The sequence below is a fragment of the Lampris incognitus genome, chromosome 2 (assembly GCF_029633865.1).
Source record: "Lampris incognitus isolate fLamInc1 chromosome 2, fLamInc1.hap2, whole genome shotgun sequence".
NCBI lineage: Eukaryota > Metazoa > Chordata > Actinopteri > Lampriformes > Lampridae > Lampris > Lampris incognitus.
This window is the reverse complement of record NC_079212.1, coordinates 104,160,131-104,186,223: the sequence shown is the minus strand read 5'-3', so window position 1 is coordinate 104,186,223 and position 26,093 is coordinate 104,160,131. Positions and strand designations below refer to the sequence as shown.

Genomic DNA, 26,093 nt, shown 5'->3' with positions numbered 1-26,093 from the left:
TACTTTGTAGAGTATCCTTTTGCTGCAGTAACAGCCATGATTCATGATTTTACTGTTGCATTGCTTTTCATTGGCTTTGTTCTCCTCACTACATGTTGTATTTATTTGCCTTGTGTTCTGTGGAGTGTGTGTTTAAATGGTGCCGTTGCTACACAATTGCCCCCCTGGGGACAAATAAAACCTACTTGACTCAACTACTTGATTCTCTTGGGGTAAGTATGTACAAGCTTTGCACATTCTTCTGGAGTAAAGCTTGCCCAATCTTCCTGGCAGAATTTGTACAGGTCTTGCAGGTTGGTGGGATGGCACCTCTGGACTGCGATTTTCAGTCTGTGCCACAGATTTTCAATGGGGTTGAGGGCCGAACTTTGACTTGGCCACTCCAAAACATTCACCTTTTTGTTGCTGAGCCATGCCATTGTTGTTTTAGCCTTGTGCTTAAGATCATTGTGCTGCTGGAAGGTGAACCTTCTCCCAAGCTTCAGTTTTATGGCAGACTGCAACAGGTTTTCTTCCAATATTCCCCTCCATTTAGTTCCATCCATTATTCCCTCAATTTGAACAAGCAGCCCAGTTCCTGCAAATTAAAAGCAACCCCATAGCATTATGCTGCCGCCAACAGGCTTCACTGTTGGGGGGGTGTTTTAGGGCATGACGAGTGTTAGGTTTGTGCCACACATAAGCCTTTGAGTTTTGGCCAAAAAGCTCAACTTTCGTCTTACCTGACCACAAACCTTTACCCACATCCTAACTGGGTCTCTCTCATGCTTGGTAGCAAACTCCAAGTGTACGTTTATATGCATAGTTTTGAGCAACGGCTTCTTTCTTGCCGCCCTCCCATACTGGCCAGATTTATTGAGAGTCCATGATATGGTTGACTCATGTACATTTACTCCAGTTTCAGCCACTGACCTCTGGAGCTCCTTCAAAGTGATTGCAGACTCATCTATGGCTTTCCTCACCAGCCCATGTCTTGCTTTGAGGATGGCCTGTCCTACAAAACATCTGGGTGGTGTGATACAGCTTCCATTTTCTGACAGTGGATCCATTCAATGAATGAACAGTCAAGTCAATTTTATTTGTATAGCCTATTATCACAAATTATAAATTTGTGTCACAGGACTTACATCCTGTCCTTCAACCCTCGCATCGGATAAGGAACAACTCCCTAAAAGAAAAAAGAAAAACTTTTACAGGGAGAAAAAAATAGGAAGAAACCTCAGGGAGAGCAACAGAGGAGGGATCTCTCTCCCAACACGGATAATGTGCAATGGATGTTGTGTTTACATAATTTACAGAATACAACATCGAAAGAGGATAACGGAATTAGAATGTTGTCGGAACATAAGGGAATAACAGAACTGTGTTCCATGGGACAGCCAAACATTTTGATAGTGTTTTGCATCCCTTTCCCGCCCTCTGCATTTTAATCACCTTGTCTCTTACTTCAGTATTATGCTCCTTCGTCTTCATTTTCTGATGGAGTTCACGCCCGGCTAATGAACTTTACACAGAGTGCTTTTTATACCCATAAATGAGACCGTTACTTTAATATCTTACAGGTGCACACGAATCATGTCTAATTGTGTTAACCTGAGTTTGTTTTAGGAATAATTTCTCATTTGCGTAAACTTGGAGATTTCAGAGCACAAGGGGTTGAATACTTGTGCTAGCACTATGTTTTACTTTTGAATTTATTAAAAGTCAGCGAAACATAACTTATTTTGGCTTTAGGAGCATGCTGTTAGAGCTTATGGATTCACAAAAATAATATTCTTCAGGAACAGATGTGTGAGTATCTTTTATAATCCAGAAATTAGTGATGACTGTCAGGGGGGTTGAATACGTTTGTGAGGCACTCTAACGCCATTAGCCCATTTTATTCTGTGTGGTAAATTGAAGCCATTTTGCCCCCCCCCCTTTCTGTTTTGCTTTACAGTGGGCCAATGATGAAGCTTGTGTATAAACTACAGGCAGAGGAGTACAAATATGAAATTCCAGTCAGATATCTCCCAGTAAGAACTTTTGATGTTTTCACCCAGTACTACATACGTCATCTGTGTTTACTTGATGTTTATATCTGTAACTATTGGCTACTTATAATAATGGTGAACCAGGAATTGAAGCTTGTTTTAATGTTGGTATCTTTTAGGGCTGTCAAAATTGGCCAAAAATTATGTTTGGTTATTCTTTCTAAAAAAAAAAAAAACACATGGGTTCGAACCCATTCGAATGTATTTGTGCACATTATGTCCATAAGAGGGCAAACTAATACAACAAGAGACATCATTACTTGTGTGGGTACAAACCCCAATGAAGTTGGGAAGTTATGTAAAACGTGAATAAAAACAGAATACAATGATTTGCAAATCCTTTTCGACCTATATTCAATTGAATGCACTACAAAGACAAGATATTTCATGTTCAAACTGATAAACTTTATTGGTTTTTGCAAATATTCACTCATTTTGAATTTGATGCCTGCAACACATTCCAAAGAAGCTGGGACAGGGGCAACAAAAGACTGGGAAAGTTGAGGAATGCTCAAAAAACACCTGTTTGGAACGTTCCACAGGTGAACAGGTTAATTGGAAACAGGCAAGTGTTATGATTGGGTATAAAAGGAGCATCCCCGAAAGGTTCAGTCGTTCACAAGCAAGGATGGGGCAAGGTTCACCACTTTGTGAACAACTGTGTGAGCAAATAGTCCAACAGTTTAAGAACAACCTTTCTCAATGTACAATTGCAAGGAATTTAGGGATTTCATCATCTACAGTCCATAATATCATCAAAAGATTCAGAGAATCCAGAGAAATCTCTGCACGTAAGCGGCAAGGCCGCAAACCAACACTGAATGCCCATGACCTTCGATCCCTCAGGCGGTACTGCATTAAAAACCGACATCATTCTGTAAAGGATATTACCACGTGGGCTCAGGAACACTTTGGAAAACCATTGTCAGTTAACACAGTTCGTCGCTACATCTACAAGTGCAAGTTAAAACTCTACCATGCAAAGCGAAAGCCATATATATCAACAACACCCAGAAACGCCGCCGGCTTCTCTGGGCCCGAACTCATCTGAGATGGACTGACGCAAAGTGGAAAAGTGTGCTGTGGTCTGACGAGTCCACATTTCAAATTGTTTTTGGAAATCATGGACGTCGCGTCCTCCGGGCTAAAGAGGAAAAGGACCATCCAGATTGTTATCAGTGCAAAGTTCAAAAGCCAGCATCTGTGATGGTATGGGGGTGTGTTAGTGCCCATGGCATGGGTAACTTGCACATCTGTGAAGGCACCATTAATGCTGAAAGGTACATACAGGTTTTGGAGCAACATATGCTGCCATCTAAGCAACTTCTTTTTCAGGGACATCCCTGCTTATTTCAGCAAGACAATGCCAAGCCACATTCTGCATGTGTTACAACAGCGTGGCTTCGTAGTAAAGAGTGCAGGTACTGGAATGGCCTGCCTGCAGTCCAGGCCTGTCTCCCATTGAAAATGTGTGGCGCATTATGAAGCGCAAAATACGACAACGGAGACCCCGGACTGTTGAGCAACTGAAGTCGTACATCAAGCAAGAATGGGAAAGAATTCCACCTACAAAGCTTCAACAATTAGTGTCCTCAGTTCCCAAACACTAATTGAATGTAATTAAAAGGAAATGTGATGTAACACAGTGGTAAACATGCCCCTTCCCAGCTTTTTTGGAATGTGTTGCAGGCATCAAATTCAAAATGAGTGAGTATTTGCAAAAAAAACATAATGTTTATCAGTTTGAACATTAAGTATCTCGTCTTTGTAGTGTATTCAATTGAATATAGGTCGAAAGGATTTGGAAATCATTGTATTCTGTTTGTATTTATGTTTTACACAACGTCCCAACTTCATTGGAATGGGGGTTTGTATCTTTATTTCGTCTTTTAAAAGATGTACATTCCAATACATTACAAAATAAACAAATTAAATAATGTCCTATACCGTAACACTTAATTTAAAGACTATAGGTTCCACAGTTTTTCCATTTTCTGACCAAAATCCAAAGTATTTCCAAATGGGCCTTTTTAGCTTCTTTGGCGTGAACATCACTCTCTGCAACCGAGTTGTGTTGTGAACTCTCTGCCATCTTTGCCGCTTGGTTGTTTTTGAATTATTCGCTTGTTTCAGCTGAACCTAAATTTCATTTTCAACCAATGAAAGTGACGTTGTGTGACTCCTGTCCATCATGCAGCGTGTTCAGTGCAGCAGCCAAGGCTATCACGAAGATTCTCGAGGCAGACAGCCACAGTTGTGCTGCTTTTTTGGTTGTATATTTGAATTTGGAATATTCATTGACAGCCCTAGTATCCTTGCAATTATCTCTTTTAGTGGTCTCAACTAAATAACCAATAATTACTCTTAATTTTATCACATGAACACAGAACAAATTAATGTAGCTAAAAAGAAGAAGTGGTTTGTGTCAATCATATTGTCTTTACCTGTCTTTAGGTTGAAATATTAGTGGTTGTCACCAAGCTTAACCTTGGATTTTATTTATTTATTTATTTTTTTACCTGAAGTATTTCATTCCTGAAAAAGTTTTTGTGTACTCTGCAGTAAAAGCTTGTCAGCCTATCCATGTGTGTATCCTATAGCTCAGAACCAAAACATGGGATCTAATTAAGGCTCATATTCATCACAGATAATCAAAATAGCAGTGTTTTTTTTATGTGCACTGGTAAATCTCAACAACATTTGCCGTTAAACAAAGGTGCACATTTATGTAGGAACCTGGTTTTGATTTTGGAGCAAATTGGGATTGGGTCAGTGTTTTTTGGGATTCCCTTGTGAATACATCTTAGAAATAGATTTTTAGGTGAAATGGAATGCATTGAACTGTTTAGGGTTCAATGGTAAATGCTAGAATTGAGAACCGTCACCTCATGCCCATTTTCAACACTTAACCAGATTTATATTCACTCATATTTATATATATATTTATATTCACTTAGAATTAATTGGCACTACAGCTACACCCAGATTTGCACTCATCCAAACTACATGGCTTAATTTTGGACCTCCTGGCTTTTCCTTACAGGGTCCTGTCAAAGAATCCATCCAGGAAGGAGTGCTTCCAGACTGCCCCCTGTTCCACAACAAGCTGCAGTTGCCCCTGTCTGGTCTGCCGACTCTCAACCTTGCTCTTAGTATCCTTTACATCGATGCTAACTAACCATGTTTCATTCATTCATTCATTCATTCATTCATCATCAGCTGCTTTTGCGGGGTTGGGTCATGCAGGCAGCAAGCTAAGTAGGGCACTCCAGATGTCCCTCTCCCCAGCAACGCCCTCCAGCTTGGGGAATCCCAAGGTGTTCCCAGGCCAGATTCGACATGTAGTCCCTCCAGCGAGTTCTGGGTCTACCCTAGGGTCTCCTCCCAGTTGGCCGTGCCTGGTAAACCTCCAAAGGAACGCGCCCAGGAGGCATCCTAATCAGATGTTTCCGAACCATCTCAACTGGCTCCTTTTCGATGCGAAGGAGCAGCGGCTCTACTCCAAGCTCCCTCCGGATGTCTGAGCGCCTCACCCTATCTCTAAGGCTGAGCCCAGACACCCTACGGAAGAAACTCATTTCAGCTGCTTGTATCTGTGATCTCACCCTTTCAGTCACTACCCAAAGCTCATTACCATATAGGTGAGGGTTGGAACGAAGATTGAATGGTAAATTGAGAGCTTTGCCTTCCGGCTCAGCTCCTTCTTCACCACAGCGGTGCAGTACAATATCCGCATTACTGCTGATGCTGCACCAATCTGCCTGTCAATCTCCCGCTCCATCCTACCCTCACTCGTGAACAAGACCCCGAGATACTTGGAACTCCTTCACTTGAGGCAACAACTGTCCGTCACGCAGCGTATTCAGTGCAGCAGCCAAGGCTCCCAAAAAACCCAATGAATTTACACCAGCAGAGTTACAGCACCTCGCCCGGAAAAAGGAAACCGGGGCCCCCTCCTGGAGCCAGACCGAGTTGGAGCGGTACCAACTAGATATAGTTGGGCTCACCTCCACACATAGCATGGGCTCTGGTACCAAACACCTGGGGAGGGGCTGGACTCTTTAACCATGTTTCAGTCAGGCTATTTTCATGCAAACTTTGAAGTTGCAAACAAGAAAAGCTGAAAGTAAACACCAAGTCTGGAGAAAAAAATGTAAAATATTACTGAAATTATTTGCACTTACTTCAGGGAGAAAAAAAAACATTTTCATGAAATAAATATTCAATAAAAAGATAGAAATTGAATTTGGAATAAAGGATGATACAGATTTATGTTATGTTTATCGGTCGTCTTGTTTCACCCCGTTTATTGTAAAGCAACTTTGAGTATTAGAAAAGTGCTATATAATTTTAATTTATTTATTTATTAGATTTGAAGTAGTGGCGTCAAATCTTCATATACCCTTTTGATTTTTTTCTTAGCAATTTATTGTTGTCACTCCTTCTGCACAGCTGCCACTAGATTAGTATTTTATTTATTTATTCCAGATTTGCTTCACATTTGGATGCGAGTTTTTCCTATTCTCACAGAATTCAGATAAAAATTCAATGTTGCCAGTGGGGCTTAGGTTTGAGAATGTAATTCCGATTCCATATTCTTCCCCATTTTAGAGGAGTTTGCAGCGTTAGTGGAAAACAAATCATATCTGACAAAGATTTTCATAGTGGTGGTAATGTCCTTGCTATGGTAGTGCATGGCTAACAACCAAATATGAGGAAAGATGAAGGTAATTTAGAATTGCTCCTCATTCAGTTGATGCATCCCTTACCTTTCTTTATATGTGTATGGAACATGGCCTCACCTCTGCCTTTTTCACAGTCCGTATACACAGATTCAGTTGATAGTTTCCTTGAATTGGGTCAAAATCAGAACAAATGCTTCAGAATTACTGAAAGTTGGCAATAGATAATTTTAAAAGCTGAAAATAACACATTTAAAATAAACAGATGTACACTCTGAATAAAACTGTACTGCACAAAAGGAGTGGCTGGTGTATGGACTGTAGATTATTGCCCAGGTTAGTGTAGCTTTTTCTTAACCTTCTGCAGATCCTTTTGAATTCTACATGTTCAACTTTGCCTATAGTCTCATCACACCAAAGGTAAGTTCAACCGGAGTGTCCAGAAACTCAAAAAGAAAACTCATCACTTATATTTAGTGATTTTTACCATTTTCATATCAAAAAATACCCTTAGTGGATTAAAGTTTTTGTGGGCTGCCAAGCATTTTTTTAAAAAATGTTTTAATGTTACAAATTTTATTGCAGGGTTTTGATTTCCAACCCCATGTATTCATAAACAGCACTTATGTTAGAGTTTTGGCTGAAATGTTCATGAATATTAATTTGATGAGGCACAATCAGCATTTTTATATGTGAAAAAAGGCAGTACTCCAACGCTAGAGACAGTCATGTGAATGCTTTATCTTATTGTTATCGGGTTATAACATCAAGATTTCTGTTCACTTGCCAGATATTAACAAGTAGTCTTGATTTCTCCTCAGAGTTACCCACCAGGCCAACATGGAAGTAACACAGACAGTGCCTACTTTATGCTTGTGGACACGTACCTCAAATACTTCCTCCCAACTGAAGGAAGTGTGCCCCCCTCACCTTTCTCTAATTCCAGAGGCTCTGGCACTGCACCTTCTCCAAGGTAAGTAATGATTAGGTTTTTAGAATTTGTTTGTTAATAATTTTCAGTTGGAGATTCATTTTGTCAAGACAGTATTTTTTCCTAATGTAGGGATTAGAACATTAAAAAAAACCAAAAATCCTAGATAGTGATGTGCAGGTCAAGTTTTTTTAATACCCGCACCCACCCAACCTGTTATGAGAGCCAATCCGCACCGCCGACCCACTAAAATATGTGTTAATTAACCACCCAAACCTGGCCCAACCCGCAAACCTCCAAATTCAGCCTATAGGCTACAGCCAAGTGAGCAGTGTTGCCCTATTTCGTTTTTGGACTGTTTGCCCAGCATAAAACACTGATTTCAAGGCATAGCCTATTGCATCTTAGCCTAATAGCATCTGGGTCTAGGCTACTAAATAAACAGATGAATTGTTCCAAATGGTGTTCTTTATTGTTGAATAATATCATTAAAGACATGAACTCACACACATACATGGCTCTTTCTGACCAAAAAAGAGTTTTGGCAGTGTAAAAAAAGCTATATATAAAATATAAAATACCAGTTAGGGAAAAAACATTGCATTGACCAAAACCACGAACGCAGATTGAAGATAAAGCTGTGTGTGTGTGTGTGTGTGTGTGTGTGTGTGTGTGTGTGTGTGTGTGTGTGTGTGTGTGTGTGTGTGTGTGTGTGTTAGAGTGACAGAGATGTGTGTGTGTGTATGTGTTTGAGAGTGACAGAGAGGTGAAGAGAAGGTGGACTGGTAATACAAAGCCTAGCCTATCGCACGCAATGTTTCTGTAAGTTATTTATAACTTACTCGGTACGCTGCTTCGTCACCCCCCCCCTCTTTTTTTTTTCTCTCCCCAATTGTACTTGGCCAATTACCCTATTTTCCGAGCCGTCCCAGTCACTGCTCCACGCCCTCTGCCGATCCGGGGAAGGCTGCATACTACTACACACTTCCTCCGATGCATGGGGAGTTTCCAGCCGCTTCTTTTCACCTGACAGGAGTTTCGCCAGGGGGACGTAGCGCATGGGAGGATCACACTATTCCCCCCAGTTCCCCCTCCCCCCTCAACAGGCGCCCTGACCAACCAGAGGAGGCACTAGTACAGCAACCAGGACACGAACCCACATCTGGCTTCCCACCCACAGACATGACCAATTGTGTCTGTTGAGATGCCCGACCAAGCCGGAGGTAACATGGGGATTCAAACCAGTGATCCCCATGTTGGTAGGCAACAGAATAGACCACTATGCTACCCAGATGCCCCTGTTTTTTCACTTCTTGCCCCCGCCCAAACCCGTGATATTTTCCAGTAAGCTTACCTGAACCCGCCCCACGTGCCGGTTGTGGGTTGACACGTGCATCAGTAGTCCTAGGCAATTCATCGATGGTACAGCCAATGAACAGTTCCACAAATATCTCTGTGCTCCTCCTTTAAAATGGATGAAATTGATCCAACAGTCTTCCAGAAGCAGTGTTACGCATAGAAAATGTTAAAATATTTTACCCTTACCTTCAAACTACAAGCAACCACATGGCTGTTTTAAGTTTCTTGTGATGCCACGATCATATTGCAACAATAAACTGGGCATAAAACCACACTAGTACATAATGGACAGCTGATCGGTGATGCTGTCCTAATATTTAGCTGCTTCCAGCTTTTCAGTGACATCACTTGTTTGACCTTAGAAAATTAAAGAAATAAAAAAACTCCAGACTATCTGTTTCAATTTTGTGCACATATATTCCCATGGAACTAGTGTAGGTACCCTTTCATTCCTCCTCCCTTATACTCCTCAGGTCTCCTAGTGTTTACTTTGCTGGGCATGGTGTCCACGGCCCCAGTCTCTTTAAACATCACATATTTCACCAGCCTTCAGTCAATGCAGACCCTGCCGCACAGGAGATCTGGAGGTCAGAGACTCTGTTGCAGGTGAGCCAAAAGTTAAGTTTTTACTTGCTATGCTTGTCATTTGCTAGTTGTTTTTTTTCCCATTGTTTTGTTGTGTGTTACTACTACTAATAATAATTTTATTTATATAGCACTTTTCTAAAACAATGTTACAAAGTGCTTCCAAAAAAACAAAAACAAAACAAAACTGACGAGGCAAAAGTAAGAGTAAGACCAAATAAGTAAAAGTAAAAATAAAAACAGTACAAATAAAAACAAATATCAGACATTTGTTAAAGCTTTCATAAAACAAGGTTTAAGACAAGATTTAAAAGAAGCTAGAGACTTGGTTTGTCTTAGTTCAACAGGAAGAGAGTTCCATAGTGTGGGGGCTCTAACAGCAAAAGCCCGATCACCCTATGTAACAAGCCGAGACCTGGGAATAACCAGCGGGGCTCCATCTGTAGCTCTTAATGGTTGAGGGGGCATATAACAAGTCAATAAATCACAAATGTATTAGGGGTGCAACGGTCCAGTTAGCCCACGGTTCGGTTCGTACCTCGGTTTTTGTGTCACGGTTTCGGTTCGGTTCGGTTTCGAATTACATTGTTGGTGAAATAAGTTCGGGAGGGAATAACGTAGCGCGGATCGAGCGTATGCATTAGCTGACGAAAGCCCACATCTCCAACCACCGAAAAGGGCTGCATGTCTTTAGCAATGAACACCCCCGCTGCACGGGTCATTGTTTTGTGTTTCTCTGAGTTGGCGCTATAGGTTTGTTAGAAAGCATCTCCGATAGACGGTTGTTTTTTCACTGGTGCGGTTACCTGTGCGTCTGTCCTGCTTCCAGAGAGCGAGACATCTGGGTGGTGACGGCGGAGATGCTGGCTCATATTGGAAGTGTTTCCACTTGCGTAGTACGGGACATGGGTCAAGCAATGCTTGCAGCACACAGTGTTATTTCTGTCCACTGTTTTGTCTCCTTCATCGTTGTATTCAACAGCAAACCCGACATGTCCCCAGATTTGTATGAAGACGGTGCTTCTTCAGACTTTACTCTCTCTACTCCTCCACTCGCCATGACTTTGTTTTCTGCTTCTGCGAGCTACCGCCGTCTTTTCAACTCGACTGTCTGCTCCAGTTACAAGGGGGGCGGGGGGCTAACAGTGATTGGATATTTACTCGTGGGGCGGGGTTTTCTGCAGCAGGCTGCACACAGGCACACAGTGAAAAATCCATTCTCCGGCAGTAAGAAACGCCTGTCAACTATTCACGCACATTTTAACTGCAAAACCGAAAACCGACGGTCCATAAGGGCGGATTGAACCGTACAGGGCGGACCGTACGGTTCGGTTTTAAACCGAAAACCGTTGCAAGCCTAAAATGTATGAAGGGGCCATACCATTTAAAGCCTTAAAAGTGAGCAGTAAATTTTTAAAATCAATTCAAAATATAACAGGGAGCCAGTGTAGGGAGGCAAGCACAGGAGTGATATGATCATGCCTCCTTGTCCCAGTAATGAGCTGAGCAGCGGCGTATTGTACCAACTGCAGACGGTGGAGGGGAGCCCTTGCTGACAACAAAATAAAGTGCATTACAATAGTCAAGCCAAGAATAGATAAAAGCATGTACAATGTTTTGCAGATCGGCAATTGATAAAAATGACCTAGTTTTGGAGATTAGCTTGAGCTGGAAAAAGCATGACTGAACAATATGTTTATCCAAACCGAGGTTAGCATCAAATGTTACCCCAAGATTCCTAGCAGCCAGCTCGGAATCTAGTCTAGAGCATGTAGTATTTAAAGTTTCCGTTTAAATATATTGACAAACTATCATCTAGATAGACAAACTGCCATTTCCCTATTCCGAAGTCCTCACGAGCATGAAGTAACGTTAAAAGTTAACTTACCTTAACTTACCTAAAGTGAAGGGTGATGTTCGCGAAGATGAGTAAACATGTTGGAAGTGTTTGTCCCCTTTGCAGCATCTTTCTTCTTGTATGTTCAGCAGATGGGGCAGTCATCTTCTATGAGCTTCCCATTAGAATTTTTAAAATAACCAAAATACGCCCAGACTTCAGACTTAGTCTTTTTAGATGAGTGAAAAATCTGAGCAGCACTATCACCTCCTTCAGCCAGTGTTTTGGAAAAACTAGCTAGTCAGTGTAGCACATTCAGTAGCAACATGGCACGCTGTGCCTGCGTGGCTACGTAAATTGTTGAAGTGATAATAACACCAAGGTAAATAAGATTATGAAAATTTTACACGGTATAACTGTCAGGAATTTTGTCATAATATACGTATTGAAAAAAACAATAACCGCCTCATCCCTAATTACAAGTTATGAAACTCCATAGAAGAAACAGCTATAGTCCAAATTTTCCATTGTTTAGATTTTTGCTTCTCTGTGTCAAGGGGTCAGATCTCCGGAAGTGCTTATAGCAAAATACAGGCTTTAATTTCAGGAGTTAATGTATCTGTCTATCTCACCCGAGATGTTTGTGGAGATCTGGCTTCATCACTATTCCCTGGACATGTACCAGAAGCTGCAGTCTCCCCAGGTGAAGGTAAGCACAATGGAACATACTCAGCCTTTTCACCACTGACCTTCCTCTGCCACTGCCCTCGCTCTCCTCCCCCTACTCTGCCCTTTGCTACCCAACCCCACCCTCTCTCTTCCCCTGCAATGCAGCACCACACTGCTCGCTGTTGCCTGGCTGAGCAACCCTCCACATATACTCCCACCACCCCCACTGTCCCCCTCTTGAAGTGAGCTCAGGGTGGGAAAACAAAGACAGCCAAATGCTGTTAAAGCATGAACTATGCACTGAAACAATACAAAAGATCCATTGGAAATCACTGTTGAAAATGTGTATAGAAAATATCTGGATGTTTTTACATACACTTTTTCAGCAGTGTGTGGATCTTTTATGTCCTTTCTCCACATGTACTACTTTATGAGATCTCGCACCTGTGAAAAAGTTTTTTGTGGTGGCCTGTATTAGATGAACCAGTGATACGGAAGAAAAGCTAAGGCTATGTTCATTAAGCTGAGCTGCTCTTTAAGCCTCTTTGGCAGCTGATCAGCCATCATTTAGAGGCCTTTTACTACAAATCTAGCTGTCTTGTAAAGTTAAAGTGGTTGGGGAAATTTTGGAGTAGCCATTGGATAAAAAGTTAGTTTCCTGCCCTGAGCAAACCAGGATGACGTTTTCTGGGGACGCAGCTAAGAGGATACTCATGATCTTTTTTTGAGTTGGCCAGGAGTATGGGGAAGCTTATTTTTGGTAAATAAATACCAAGAGCAGTTTCAACACCTAGCTCTTGGTTCACACCACTTGCAACCACATTACAACGCTACTTTTCAATTGTAGATTCGGACTCTGCCTTTAGATGTATCACTAGTGATTTTCACCCAGGGATCTCTAAAAAACAGGAAGCCACTACCAGTAGTGCTGCTAAACCAATTTTTATGGACTTTCACCTTACTGCAGTAAAGTAGACATCCAGGGCAGATGGTTGAATCAGTTCAAACATAATTTTATTAGCTGGATTACTGAGCATGCATCAAGACATCCAAGGCAGATGTTTTGAATCGTTGCTATAGGTTCTTTTTAGGCCTACAAACAGATTATGGGTAAAAAGAAATGTCTGAACTGAGTCATTATGAGAAAGATTTCTTGTTCTGGTTTAAGTTATTTCTTAGTTTGTAAGTGGTCTTTGAATATGTCAGTGTTTTTACAGTTGCGTGGCAGTAGGGACTTCACTAAAACGACAATGAGCGGTCAAATTGACGGCTGGTTTTTAAACTATATTATGTCAAGATAAAAAAATACCCAATTGAGATATTAATGCATTGCATATGTTAGTATGTCTTTTAGGAAACAACTGACACCAAAATTAACATTTAAACTATGATATTATTTTTAAACAATATAAACTTCAGAGAGACATGGTCGAACTTGAGTAGCAAAATTGAAAAGTGAAAACATGACCTGAAAAACAAAACGGAAAACGCGTATTGCTAATCCAACAAACATAACAAGGCCTGTAAATTGATCTAAAATTGATCTAAAACTCATTTTAATGCAAATATATGCAATTTTAGGAGCATTCAGGGAGCAGCAGGTCTGTATCTCTCCCCCCCCCCCCACAATGTTATTAAACTTTGAAAATACAAAACGGTCATACGACCATCTTTGGTCGTTCTAGCGTTAACCCAATGTTAATGTACATATTATAAATCTCATGTAAGATCATATCTTTCAATCTGTTTATTTTAATTGATCCTATTACTAAAACAAATGGAACCCATTATTAATTTCTAAAGTATGTAACAAAACTGAGTTTAAAGCACATTTCATTGCGATTGACATTCAAAAATAAATATTAAACATCTGAACGCTACAAAATCCCTTCACAGAATGATGGAGAAGATTTTGCACTCGCTGTGCCAAAGCATAAGTTAACTAATCCCATGATCATTTTCCTGGTCTCTCTAATGGCATACCGCATGATGTTATGCCCACTGTTGGTATATTTTCTAATTCTGGGAGTCATGGAAGTCCATTTTGAGTAACGTATTTTTCCATGATTTGTGTTAAAATGACATAATTTAGATGTTATAACATGTTTAATTTTGCCGGCAGCTAATGACTTTGTTTACATGAAGTAAATAATCTGATTAAGATGATTGATTGAATAAAGGTGATAGTTTGATTATGTTTTCTGCACGTTTGCAGTAATGTGATCTCTCCAACAATCCAAGTTTAAAAGACTCGCTGAGAAGTGGAAATACGAGCGAAACTTGAAGGGAGAATTCATCGATTTTTTTTTTTAACCCCCCTTATCTCTGTCAATCTGCAATAGGAATAGTGCATGAAAAGCATCTGCAGTTGTTCACGATCTTTTCCCCATCTCTGGAGTGGCAGTGAAAGTTGTTTTTTTTTTTCTTCCTTCCTGGCCGCCAAGTGACGTATCTTGACGTCATTTGGCAACAGGGTTTCTAATACTCTTATCTACTCTAAGGTAAGACTGGACCCAAATGCCCAAGTTTTCAGATATTCATCTGTTGGGTAAGTTTTTCGGTTTTGATTTTGGGATTCAGATATTTGGGGTTTTTTTATTTTTTTTTTTAATGTAGGCTATCAAATGCGAACTGGAAAATAACATTCGTCAGCCCGTTTTTGTGCTATATTTATACTTTTAATTACACTGTTAAAATGTGGAAATATATACTGTTTCAGCTGCAGCGCGTGACATCCCTCTCACTCTCAGTAGTGATGTCATGCTTCAGTTCCCCTTGGCCATTAAAGTGAAAACAAAATGCCAAAGACTTCAGCTGTGTGGCGACACTTCAAATTGAACGATGACAAGGCAGTGTGCCAAGTATGCAATTTGAAACTGACTTACCACGGTGACACAACAAGCATGATAAATCATAAATCATCTGAATGCTGTAAGCAGTTGGCTATTCTTATATGATGAAAAAAACCGAGACTATACTAGCAAGCAAACTTAGCTTTGCTCATGTCTGTTTTGCGGTTGCCATTATCAAGCTGCTTTTATCTGCCGTTTAAACAGTAACATTACACATGATTAAAAATGTGCATCTACTTTGCTTGCAAAATAGATACAACTGATCCGAATTGTTAAAATAAAACATTACATCTGGGGCTAAGGCAAAAATAGATAAATAGGAAATTGTTTTAGGCTTGGTCTAAAAAAGTCCAATAATAATTTGTTATGGCTATCTAATTAAAAGTATTGTTGTTATAACGGAAATAAGTGTGTTTTGTATCTCTGTTTGACTTGTTTTTTTGGGTTGTAAAACATTATAGACAGGTTAATAGCTGACGGAATGTGGAACTGGAGTTGGCCCCGCCCACTGCTCCTAGTGTATAGGAAGGGTTAAATGCCGTGGACAAATTTCAATTCAATGTGTGCAAGTACTGAGAAATAACAATAAAGAAATTATAAATAAATATAAATCTCAAATAATTTGTCGGCACTACTATGTTATTTCTGCGCTGCTGTTTCACAGTGCTTTCTCGGCATTGTCCTGTATTCTGAGCCTAGTATAATGAGTATTTATGTAGGTCTTTAATTTATCCGTGATAAGAAAAAATTGTCACAAGCTGTTATGTCACAAAAAGTGCATTGATAGGACCTCGTTCAGCCAAATCTCTCAGGATTACAAACATGTATAAAACACACCAAACCTTTTTTTATTAACAAATAACAATACAAACACCAATACTGTAGGATAACAGAATCCTTAACAATATCTTTAACTAAACCAAAAGACACGTGTTGCATCGCTATGCCGTCCATCTCATTCATCATCCATTATTCCATTATCCAAACTGCTTATCCTGCTCTTAGGGTCACGGGGATGCTGGAGCCTATCCCAACAGTCATTGGGCAGCAGGTGGGGGGGACACCCTGGACAGGCCACCAGACCATCACAGGGCCCCAGAATATCACAGGGCCATCTCATTCAATAACAAAAAAATGTCTGGTTGACTCCTTCCTCAGTCTTTTGACACCCCTCCTGCCCCCTCCGGCTGAAGTGCCGAGTATTCGCTGTTGATTACTACCGAAGCTTCGGAGCCCAAAATATGGTATTCAGGACAGCCCTACTCTAAACACACTGTTAAAAAACACAGCCTCATTCTCTCAACTGAGTTACGTTTCTGATGGTGGAAACAACGTTCCACAACAGTAGCACAGACGATTTTATGTGCAACGATACTGAAGCTTAGGCAAAATGTATTCTGGTATGTGTAGGCGCTGTGGGAAAGACTGTGAGCAGGAGAACACCGATTTCTCCGTCATAGTGAGGACTTTTTTGCTTAATTGACTAAATTAGTCATCAGCACTGATTGTACATGCACAAAACCATCAGTGAAATTTCCCTTGAAGCTGCTGAGCAACTTGGCTGAGCAGGGGAGACTTCCTGGAAAATGTCTCCGTCCCTGTTTTTTCCCTTCCCATTTCCAAAAACTTTAGGATATTAAGCTTCTTCATTTGACTGAGCATGAACATTGTTTCACCGTCACTCCAGAAATGTGGCTGTTTACTGCCACAAGTTATCCTTTGTCTATTATTTATAGGCAGGATGCCAGTCGCACAAATCCCTATCTTTTTGGTGCATGCGCACAATCAATTCTCTGAAAGAGCTCCAATTATGTATACAAAGCCCGGTAAATCAAATGATTGACGAAAAATCTAGCTTTGTTAATCGCATTGTGCTTATATTGGATTAGACCTTTGTTTGAGTTTGATTTATGGTGTTTACATGGCAGGTATAATAATCAAATTATTGCCCTAATTTCATAAAATCTAATTTTCAAATTGCATGTAAACATGCTGAATGTGAGGAGTGCCTTTTTGAGCCAAACACTATTGCCCCTAGTGGCTGATTTCATTTTGGTACTTCACCTCTCATTGATTTCTGTTTGCTCCAATTATCGGTGCACATAATCACATAAAATATCATGTAAATGGTCGCTGCTGGGCGACATCAATAAAAAAGGAAATAAGGTGGCTGGTCAATATCAGTCACTCCTTCTCTTCTCATACTTAAGAAATTATGGATTTAGAAATGAATCAGAACTGGCTTTTTGAGTTTATTTTAGTGTGAACACGTTAAGCATCCCTCTTCTCCAATGAATTCGTTTTGGACTTAGAGAAGCAGCATCAAGTTTTTTGTTTGTTTTTTTGGTTTTGTTTTTTGGTTTTGCTTCTTTTGTAAATACTTTCTTTTTGCTCTCAGTCATTGGCATAGGGGTAATTGCAGAGCCAGGCTTCTGCATTAAGGGATTGGCATGTGTTCCTTGTAGTAGTGCTTTTGCTTCCTTTCACCTATGCATACTGCATGCCTTTGATGGTCCATCCTGTTTGTTAGGTTTGTTCTGTCTGGTTGCACCAGAAACACCAACATCAATTCACCCCACAGTGAAGAGCTATTAAGGTTCTGTGTACATGAGACGAATTCCTGTATATGTCAAATGGGGTGGAAAATAAACAGTGCCTAGATATTGAGTTCAGTTCTTCCCTGTTTCATTATGGATGGTCTGAAATACCTTTGCAGACAGCTGGGGGTCCCTGGACTCCGCTTTAGCAGCCAGTAATGGTCAAGAAACACCCCTCAATGGCAAGCTCACCAGAATGGAAATGGAAATTAGTTTCTTATGCTAGGAGAAAAGTGGACTAAGCCCACGTAAATGAAAACAGCCTGTCAATCCTCTCTAATCACAGTAACTCTACCCTTTATAGTGGGACGACTTGAGCTCCTCATTTGAATCTTGTGGGGAGGAGATGTGCAGGGCAGATGTGTGAGTGTGAGTGCATGCGTGTGTGTGTGTGTATGTATATATATATATATATATATATATATATATATATATATATATATATATATATATATATATATACACACACACATGCACACATGCATTTCTTTGTTTTTTACACAGACTCATTACTGTGTTCACTCTTAAGTATCACTCACTTTGTTGTAGTGTAGTGCCAAAGGAAATTACTTGAATGTAAAATTAGTTGTTGCTTGAGTGTGAAAGTAGCCACTGTTGCTTAGAGTCCAATTTAGTTAACCACTGCCCTAACGTGACCTTATTTTTTTTTTATTTCCCCTCCTGAATCAGTCACACAGCACAGAAGCACAATGTCAATACTGTTAAAAAGCCACAATCACAGTGGTAGTCTTGATGTTGGTGTTTTCCTTTGTTGTATCTGTACCATACATCTGTGAAATAACACTTACAATGTCTGATAAATGTGAACCACGTGTGTCCCATAGATTGCATGGTCCAGTTGTGTGTTTAAAATGAGTTTACATTGAGAATAAAAGATGCAGTACACCCTCTCTCACCCTTACAACTTAACAGCAGAATTTCCATGGTACACATTCAGTTGCGGTGCACCGTTACAGTATGCTAAAAACAATGGAAAGCTCAACTAACAATACATTTTGGACAAATTTCTCTTTTGAAATTAATAGACATTCAGTTCTAATCATTAGAACTGGAGTTTATTTTGATATTCAAAGAATACTTTATAATTTTGAAACCTGAAAGCCAAACTACAAAATAGTACCAAAGTACCACTGCTACATAAAATTAGACAGAAAACACTGATGGCCATTGGACTCTTCTTGCAATGTGCTGCTTATTGCCCCAGATATACTGTAATTTACCTGTTGCCAAATGTACCTATTGGAATAATCCTCAAGTCTTTATAAAAACTTACAAACTTGAATCATTTTGCTATGTCCTGTGTCCATGTTTGACTGGCGCGGACTCAAATTAAAGATTTTGGCCAGATTGAGTCCTATTTTGTTGTCCGTCAAAAATGCAGAAACCAAAGGGAACATATGTCCTTATCATACTTGGACACCTTTTTATACTACTTTCTTGCCAAAAATGTAGGCATAAAGGATGCAGTTTTTCACATTTGAAGGAATGTTAATTGGACACGTCGGTATAGATTTAGTTATCCTTCCATACACACTCTTAGTATTGATTTTTCTGTGACTCGGGAAAATGCAGCCGACTAACAGTTTGATAAGAATATGTAAAAATTCTAGTTTTCTTTGACACTAAATATATTTTACATTTATATTATTTATGTATTATTATTTATAGATTATTATATTTATGTTTATATTATTTATAAACATCACAGATGTGAATAAGTTCAAGTAAATCTGTATGGTTTATTGATATAAAATACAAATTGGCATCTTACTACTTAACACTATAAAAATGACTTAATGGAAAACATTAAGCCACAGTAAATTAAAAAAGCTGACAAGACTGTTTTGAGTGTCCTGTAATTTTTTCATTTATTCGTTCATTCGTTTAGCTCACTGGACTCCAAAAACCTTCCATTTATCAGCAGTGAGATGAGTCAAATCTCCTTTTAACCGTATAGTGTCACTTGTAGAAAGGGCTACTGCATCATCTCCCAGCTGTCAGAGCAATGTATTCCTCTCGTCAATATGTTTCCTTTTGTTTGTTTTCTTTCTTTATGCTCCTTTCACTCTAAATGTTTTTGGCCTGTCCCACTTTTTTTTTCTGTCTGGCTGCACTCTGTCCTTGTTTTACAATCTCCCCCTCCTATTCTCATTCACCTTCGTCTTCCTCCCTCTTTCTTTCCCCCTTCTCCTTTCTCTACACTTACTGTGCAACTTTAACTCCACGTCTTCCCCTTTCTCTCCCTTTACTCTACTGTCGGTGCCCCTCCACCTTTGCTGTTGTCTTCCTCTTCCTCCTCCTTCTGCTCTTCCTCTCCCCCCTGGTGGTCACGGGTGAACAGTTGGCGCTGCTGCAGTACCGCCTCAGTATGTCCAGCGTGCCGTGCCAACCCCACGCCCCACCAGGCTCTGGGACCCTCCACAACTACCAAGTACTTTTACCTTTTCATTCACCCCTGCCCCTTCGGGGCCTCCTGGAGGTAAACTTAGGCCACTCAGAGTGTTGCTTACCATCAAGGGTACTTCTCTAGCAGTCACAAACAGGCTGGTTCATTTTCCCTCATGCAGATTTCGGCTGTGGTTGTAATTGTCATTGGTCTACTGCCACATTGTCAAACAATCAGTCATGACATGGTTTCTTTTTTTTTTTTTTTTTCTAATCTTAAAAATCAAGTTGGATGATAGAAGGGGAAGGCCAGTCTTGTAGACAGAAAAGTCCAACAAAGAAGTAGAGAAGTAGCCCTGATGGAAGACTTTATCCCAGAGTGATGCTTTTGAGTTTGAATCATGGAGCACAGCTGAACTGGTTTGTGTGTGATGTTCAGTGTGTGTGTGTGTGTGTGTGTGTGTGTGTGTGTGTGTGTGTGTGTGTGTGTGTGTGTTTTTGCATGCTTTTGTGTCTAGTGTGCTTGTCGCTTTCCATGTGCTTGTGGTTCATTTGTTAACACAATCTCATTCTTTTTCATGACACAATCTCTATTTAAAGCAAAAAAAAGAACTACTACATGTTAGAAAACATCAGTTACCTTATTTACCTTAGTTTGGTTGATTTATTCATTTAAAATTTTCTATAAATGTTCATGTTTCTTCATGTCATGCAACAATTACTATGCAGGTGCAATAACTGGTTTGCCATTATGCAGAGGAGGCAACACTGTACAAGTTTGTTGTTGTGGTGTTGCTGTCAACAGGTGGTAGAAAATGGAGGTCCCATTTTTCACAACGTAATTCTTGAAGTTGGTTGCCAATAATAAAATTGGAAAAAAAAAATTTCCAAAATTTTGGTCATGATCATTTGAAAGAATAGTTTCTAAAGTATTAACATTGATGATAGAATATACGGTGCCTTGCAAAAGTATTCAACCCCCTTGACAGTCATCACTCATTTCTTGATTATAAAAGATACTCGCACATCTGTTCCTGAACAATATTATTTTTGTGAATCCATAAGCTACAACAGCATGTTCCCAAAGCCAGAATAATTTGATTTTTTTTGTTAATAAATTAAAAACTAAAACATAGTGTTTGCATAAGTATTCAACCCCTTGTGCTCTGAAAGCGCCAAGTTTACGCAAATGATAAATTATTCCTAAAACAAACTCAAGTTAACTCAGTTGGACATAATTAGTGTGCACCTGTAAGATATTAAAGTAATGGTCTTGTTTATGGGTATAAAAAGCACTCTACTACTACAACAACAACTTAGTTTTGTATAGTGCCTTTTAAGCCCCAAGGACACTTTACACTAGATAAGAACAAAATAAAAAGATTAAAACAAAGATCAAAAGACTACAGACCATAGGCCTTAATAAAAAAGGTAGGTTTTCAGTAGTCTTTTAAATTTGTCCAAAGGGCGTCCGAGTAGTATATTGGTCTATTCCGTTTCCTACAAACATGGGGATCGCCAGTTTGAATCCCTGTGTTGCCTCCGGCTCAGTCGGGCGTCCCTACAGACGTAATTGGATGGGTTTGCGGGGGGTGTGTGTCCTAGTCGCTTAGTCGCTGCACTAGCGCCTCCTCTGGTTGGTCGGGGCGCCTGTTTGGGGGGGGGGGGCGAGGGGGAATAGCATTATCCTCCCACGCACTACGTCAAAACTCCTCACTGTCACATGAAAAGAAGCGGCTGGTGACTCCACATGTATCGGAGGAGGCATGTTGTAGTCTGCAGCCCTCCCTGGATCGGCAGAGGGGGCGGAGCAGTGACCAGAACAGCTCGGAAGAGTGGGGTAATTGGCCAGGTACAATTGGCGAGGAAAAGGGGCAGAAATCCAAAAAAAAAAAAAGAATGTCCAAAGAAGCAGTGTTGCGGGTCTCCAAAGGGTGGGGGCTGCCACACTAAATGCTCTATCCCCAAAAGTCCGCAGGCTGGTGTGGGGGATGGAAAGCAGGCCCATGTCTGCAAACTACAGATTCCGGGATAGAATATAGGGGTTGAGGGGGTCTGATAGGTACTAGGGGGTATGGGCATGAAGGGATTTATAGGTGAGGAGGGGGATTTTATAAGAAATGTGGGATTTGACCAGAAGCCAGTGAAGGTAGACAAGGGTGGAAGTGATGTGTTGCCAGGGCTTGGTGCTGGTGAACACCCTGACAGCTGAATTATGCACATACTGAAGCCTGTGTAGGGCTTTGCTGGTACCCCAGACAGGACTCCATTGCAATAATACACTCTTATGTAAAGTTCATTAGGCTGGCGTGAATGCCATCAGAAAATGAAGACAAAGGAGCATAATAAGAGACAAAGTGATTAAAATGCAGAAGGCAGGAAAGGAATACAAAACAATATCCAAGTGTTTGGATGTCCCACGGAACACTGTTGGATCCTTTGTCAGAAAGTGGAAGCTGTATCACACTTCCCAGATGCTTTGTAGGACAGGCCGTCCCTCAAAGCTAAGTGTCTGAGCAAGATGTGGGCTGGTGAGGAAAGCCACAGATGATCCTGCAATCACTTTGAAGGAGCTCCAGAGGTCAGTGGCTGAAGCTGGAGTAAATATGCATGAGTCAACCATATCACAGGCTCTCCATAAATCTGACCTGTATGGGAAGGTGGCAAGAAAGAAGCCGTTGCTCAAAACTATTCATATAAAAGCTACCAAGCATGAGAGTGTCACGCTGGGAGCAGGAAGAAGACCCAAATGCAGACAGCGGCGACAAACTGGGCCTAGAACAAGGTTTATTAAGGCAAAACAGACTTACAGACGGCAAGGGAGGCTCGAGACTACGTGGTGCATCGGGCTACCAAAAGTCAGTATTTGTGTGTGTGTGTGTGTGTGTGTGTGTGTGTGTGTGTGTGTGTGTGTGTGTGTGTGTGTGTGTTCAGCCCAGTATCATGCCAAAGCATGTAATGCACCTGCCAGTCCAACGTGTCAGTGTCACGGTTTGTGTCGCTCAGGTGTGAAAAGTACACGCGTGTATGAAGGTGCAGTGCCAGCAGGGGGCAATGATTAACTCAATGCCAGCAACTCCCCACAGAGGAAAAGAAGCATGGAGCATTTTCTAAAATCCCTCCCCTAACCCTAAGCCTAACCTGCCTTCACCTCCTATTCATCGGCCCCTGCTGGCATTACACCTTCATACACGTGTGTACTTTTCCCGCCTGAGCGAGGCAAACCGTGACACTGACACGTTGGACCGGCAGCTGTATTACACGCTTTGGCGTGATACCGGGTTGGTGTGTGTGAGTGAGTGAGTGAGTGAGTGAGTGAGAGAGAGTGTGTGCTAGTGTGAGATGATCTGACAAAGCGCCAGGGTAACCAAGGGGAATATATAACATTGGGGAACCAATCAGAGAGATTGGGCGCAGGTGAGCAGGACAGGAACAGAAAAGCCAATCAGGGAAAGGGGAACAGGTGAGTAAAGCAGGGGCAATCAGGTGAATGGGGCAATCAGGGTTATTCAGGCAAATGGGGTGCAGGTGAGCAGAAACATCAATCAGGGGATGGGGAACAGGTGAGCCTTGATGGACCAGACCACACAACCATGAACCACACAACCATGAAATGAACAGAACAGGAGCACCAAGCAGGTTGGGCAGGAGGGGTCCAGGGGAAGGTGACCAGGATGCAGGACTGAAGGCTGGAGCAGCTCCGGCAGAAAGGCAGGTGGATGACCTGGAGGTCGGCGACGTGGATGGGTCAGCCACTCAGGAGGTCGGCAACGCAGGCAGGACCGCCGTTCTGGAGGCCAGCGACGCAGACAGGACCGCCGCTCATGAGGTCAGCGATGCAGACAGGACTGCTGCTTGGGAGGCCGGCGACGCAGACATGATGGCCGCTCGGGGCACAGACATGGGAGGCGGCGGATTGGCTACTTGGGCCACAGGCATCCGGAACTCTATTTTAGTTTTTAATTTATTTACAGAAAGTGAGCGAAACAACTTATTTTGGCTTTGGGAACATGCTGTTAGAGCTTATGGGTTCACAAAAATAATGTTGTTCAGGAACAGATGTGTGAGTATCTTTTATAATCCAGAAATTAGTGATGACTGTCAAGGGGGTTGAATACTTTGGCATGGCACTGTAGTTTTGGCTATTTATCAAAGTAACTTTATTAATATCACAGCTTTGGCACTAACCATAAAATGTATGCATGGGAAAGTTTTAAAAATGATTCCGCTCCTTGGTAACCAGAGTCTTAAACATATTGGTTACAATTTGTTTTTAGGGATGACTTAGCTTTTTATGAAAATCATGAAAAAATTGTGACATTCTAGGTGTGTGAGTAGTTTTTACAGTTATAAAAAAAGCTGAAATCTAAAAATGAGTAGTTAAAAACCACGTCTTTACTATTGGACGTATTTGTTGATGACACTTGCAAGATGCCTGAAGGTGTGTGAGTAGTTTTTACAGTTATAAAAAAAGCTGAAATCTAAAAATGAGTAGTTAAAAACCACGTCTTTACTATTGGACGTATTTGTTGATGACACTTGCAAGATGCCTGAAGCCTTTGGGGATTGGTTGGCTGCTTTTGAACTGGGAAGCATTTTTGGTTGATTGCATTTGAATGTGGAGCTAAATGATGATTGGGTGCCTTGTTGTCCATGGAGCCCTCTGTAACTTTTTGGTTTTTCAGGAGCCCTTCAGTCCAACAGAAGAGCACGTTTTAGTCGTCCGTCTGCTAGTGAAGCACCTCCATGCCTTCTCCAACAGCCTAAAGCCTGAACAGTTGACCTCCTCGACTTCAGCCCATTCCCATGCACACACCAGCCCACTGGAGGAGTTCAAGAGGTGAGAAATCACCCACACGCGCCTGATACCCAAGTTGGATCTTAACTCTGTTGAACAGCTACCGGCCTCTTTCAGTGCGTTTAATCGTGGGGTTATCCTTGTAATTTTTCAGTCCGTCAACAAAGAGAGGCAATATTGATTTATTTTTTACAAAAATAAAAGCAGTGTGATTAAGAAAACCCTGATTACATGCAATATTGAAATAAGAAGCAGATGATATCCAAGGCTCAGCGTTTTCGGTTTTTACCGATTTTCACCGAAAATACCCAGATTTTTTTAAAAGGAGCAGATCAGTTTAAACTGATTTTCACCCTGATTTTATGTTTCCACAGATCCAAAAGTTGTTCCTGTTCGTGTGAGGTTATGTAACAGTGTCCTCTTGTGGTGAAATTCAGCATGCTGGATGGCTTTGAAAAATAAAAACCGAAAACGCTGAGCCTTGATTATATCATTTTTAATGAGATGAAAGGGATCTTTTTTAAACGACTCATCAAAAAAAAGTGTGAGTTATGGCATGACAGTGAGAAATTGACAAATTGTGTCCTGGCAAAATTCCCAAACTGGCTGTCTCCATCTGGCCACCTAATCACCCCCCTGTGTAATTGGCGCAATGATTCCTCCCTCTCCACTTCAAGCTGATGTGTGGTGAGCATTCTGGTACAGAATGGCTGCTGTGCATCACCCAGATGGGTGCTACACATTGGTGGTTGGTGAGGTGAGTTCCCCCTTTCACTGTAAAGCGCTTTGGGTGCCTTGATAAAGCGTTATACAGATGTAATCCGTTGGTGTTGTTAAATTACTGACTTGGCTCAGAAATAACTTTAAAAAAATGCTTGGTTTGAATGGAAATCTATGGAAATAGTCGCCCTCTACGTAGAATGTTACTTCCTGATGGTCTCTGGTGTCTTCCTTTTTAGGTCCACCGTTCTATGTGTATGAACACAACATTTTAATTCTTTTGGAGAAATGGACATGCAGTTTGCTGAAGGAGCACCATAATAAAAGGGCACTTGTTGTTTTATGTTCTTGCTTCCTACAGAGTGGTGGTGCAGCGTTTTGTCCAGCAGAAGCTCTACCTATTTCTTCAACATTGTTTTGGTCACTGGCCTCTGGATGCCACCTTTAGAGCAGTAAGCATCACTTTCACTAACTTCTGCAGACAAAAGCTTGTGAAATCAGACAATCTATAAACAAAGGATTTATCAATATCAATATGCATTTTGCTATATTGTGCTGCTGGCTGACAGGAGAAAGAGGTTTTAATTCCAACAACCACTATATAAGCCAACTGAATTTGTTCCT

The 26,093-nt window shown here is 41.0% G+C and overlaps 1 protein-coding gene across 2 annotated transcripts in view; it reads left to right on the top strand.

Moving 5' to 3' along the window:
• smpd4 (sphingomyelin phosphodiesterase 4) overlaps nt 1-26,093 on the top strand; it is a 46,240-nt gene that overhangs the window by 8,271 nt on the left and 11,876 nt on the right. The window contains exons 5-13 of one of the 2 annotated variants that reach the window (XM_056273675.1): nt 1,940-2,015; nt 5,077-5,185; nt 7,083-7,135; nt 7,537-7,688; nt 9,479-9,611; nt 12,065-12,136; nt 19,908-19,997; nt 24,637-24,791; nt 25,831-25,921. In XM_056273675.1, coding sequence (XP_056129650.1) covers nt 1,940-2,015; nt 5,077-5,185; nt 7,083-7,135; nt 7,537-7,688; nt 9,479-9,611; nt 12,065-12,136; nt 19,908-19,997; nt 24,637-24,791; nt 25,831-25,921 — 931 coding nt within the window. The remainder of the gene's footprint in view (nt 1-1,939; nt 2,016-5,076; nt 5,186-7,082; nt 7,136-7,536; nt 7,689-9,478; nt 9,612-12,064; nt 12,137-19,907; nt 19,998-24,636; nt 24,792-25,830; nt 25,922-26,093) is intronic. The other variant, XM_056273676.1, reaches the window with a different exon arrangement.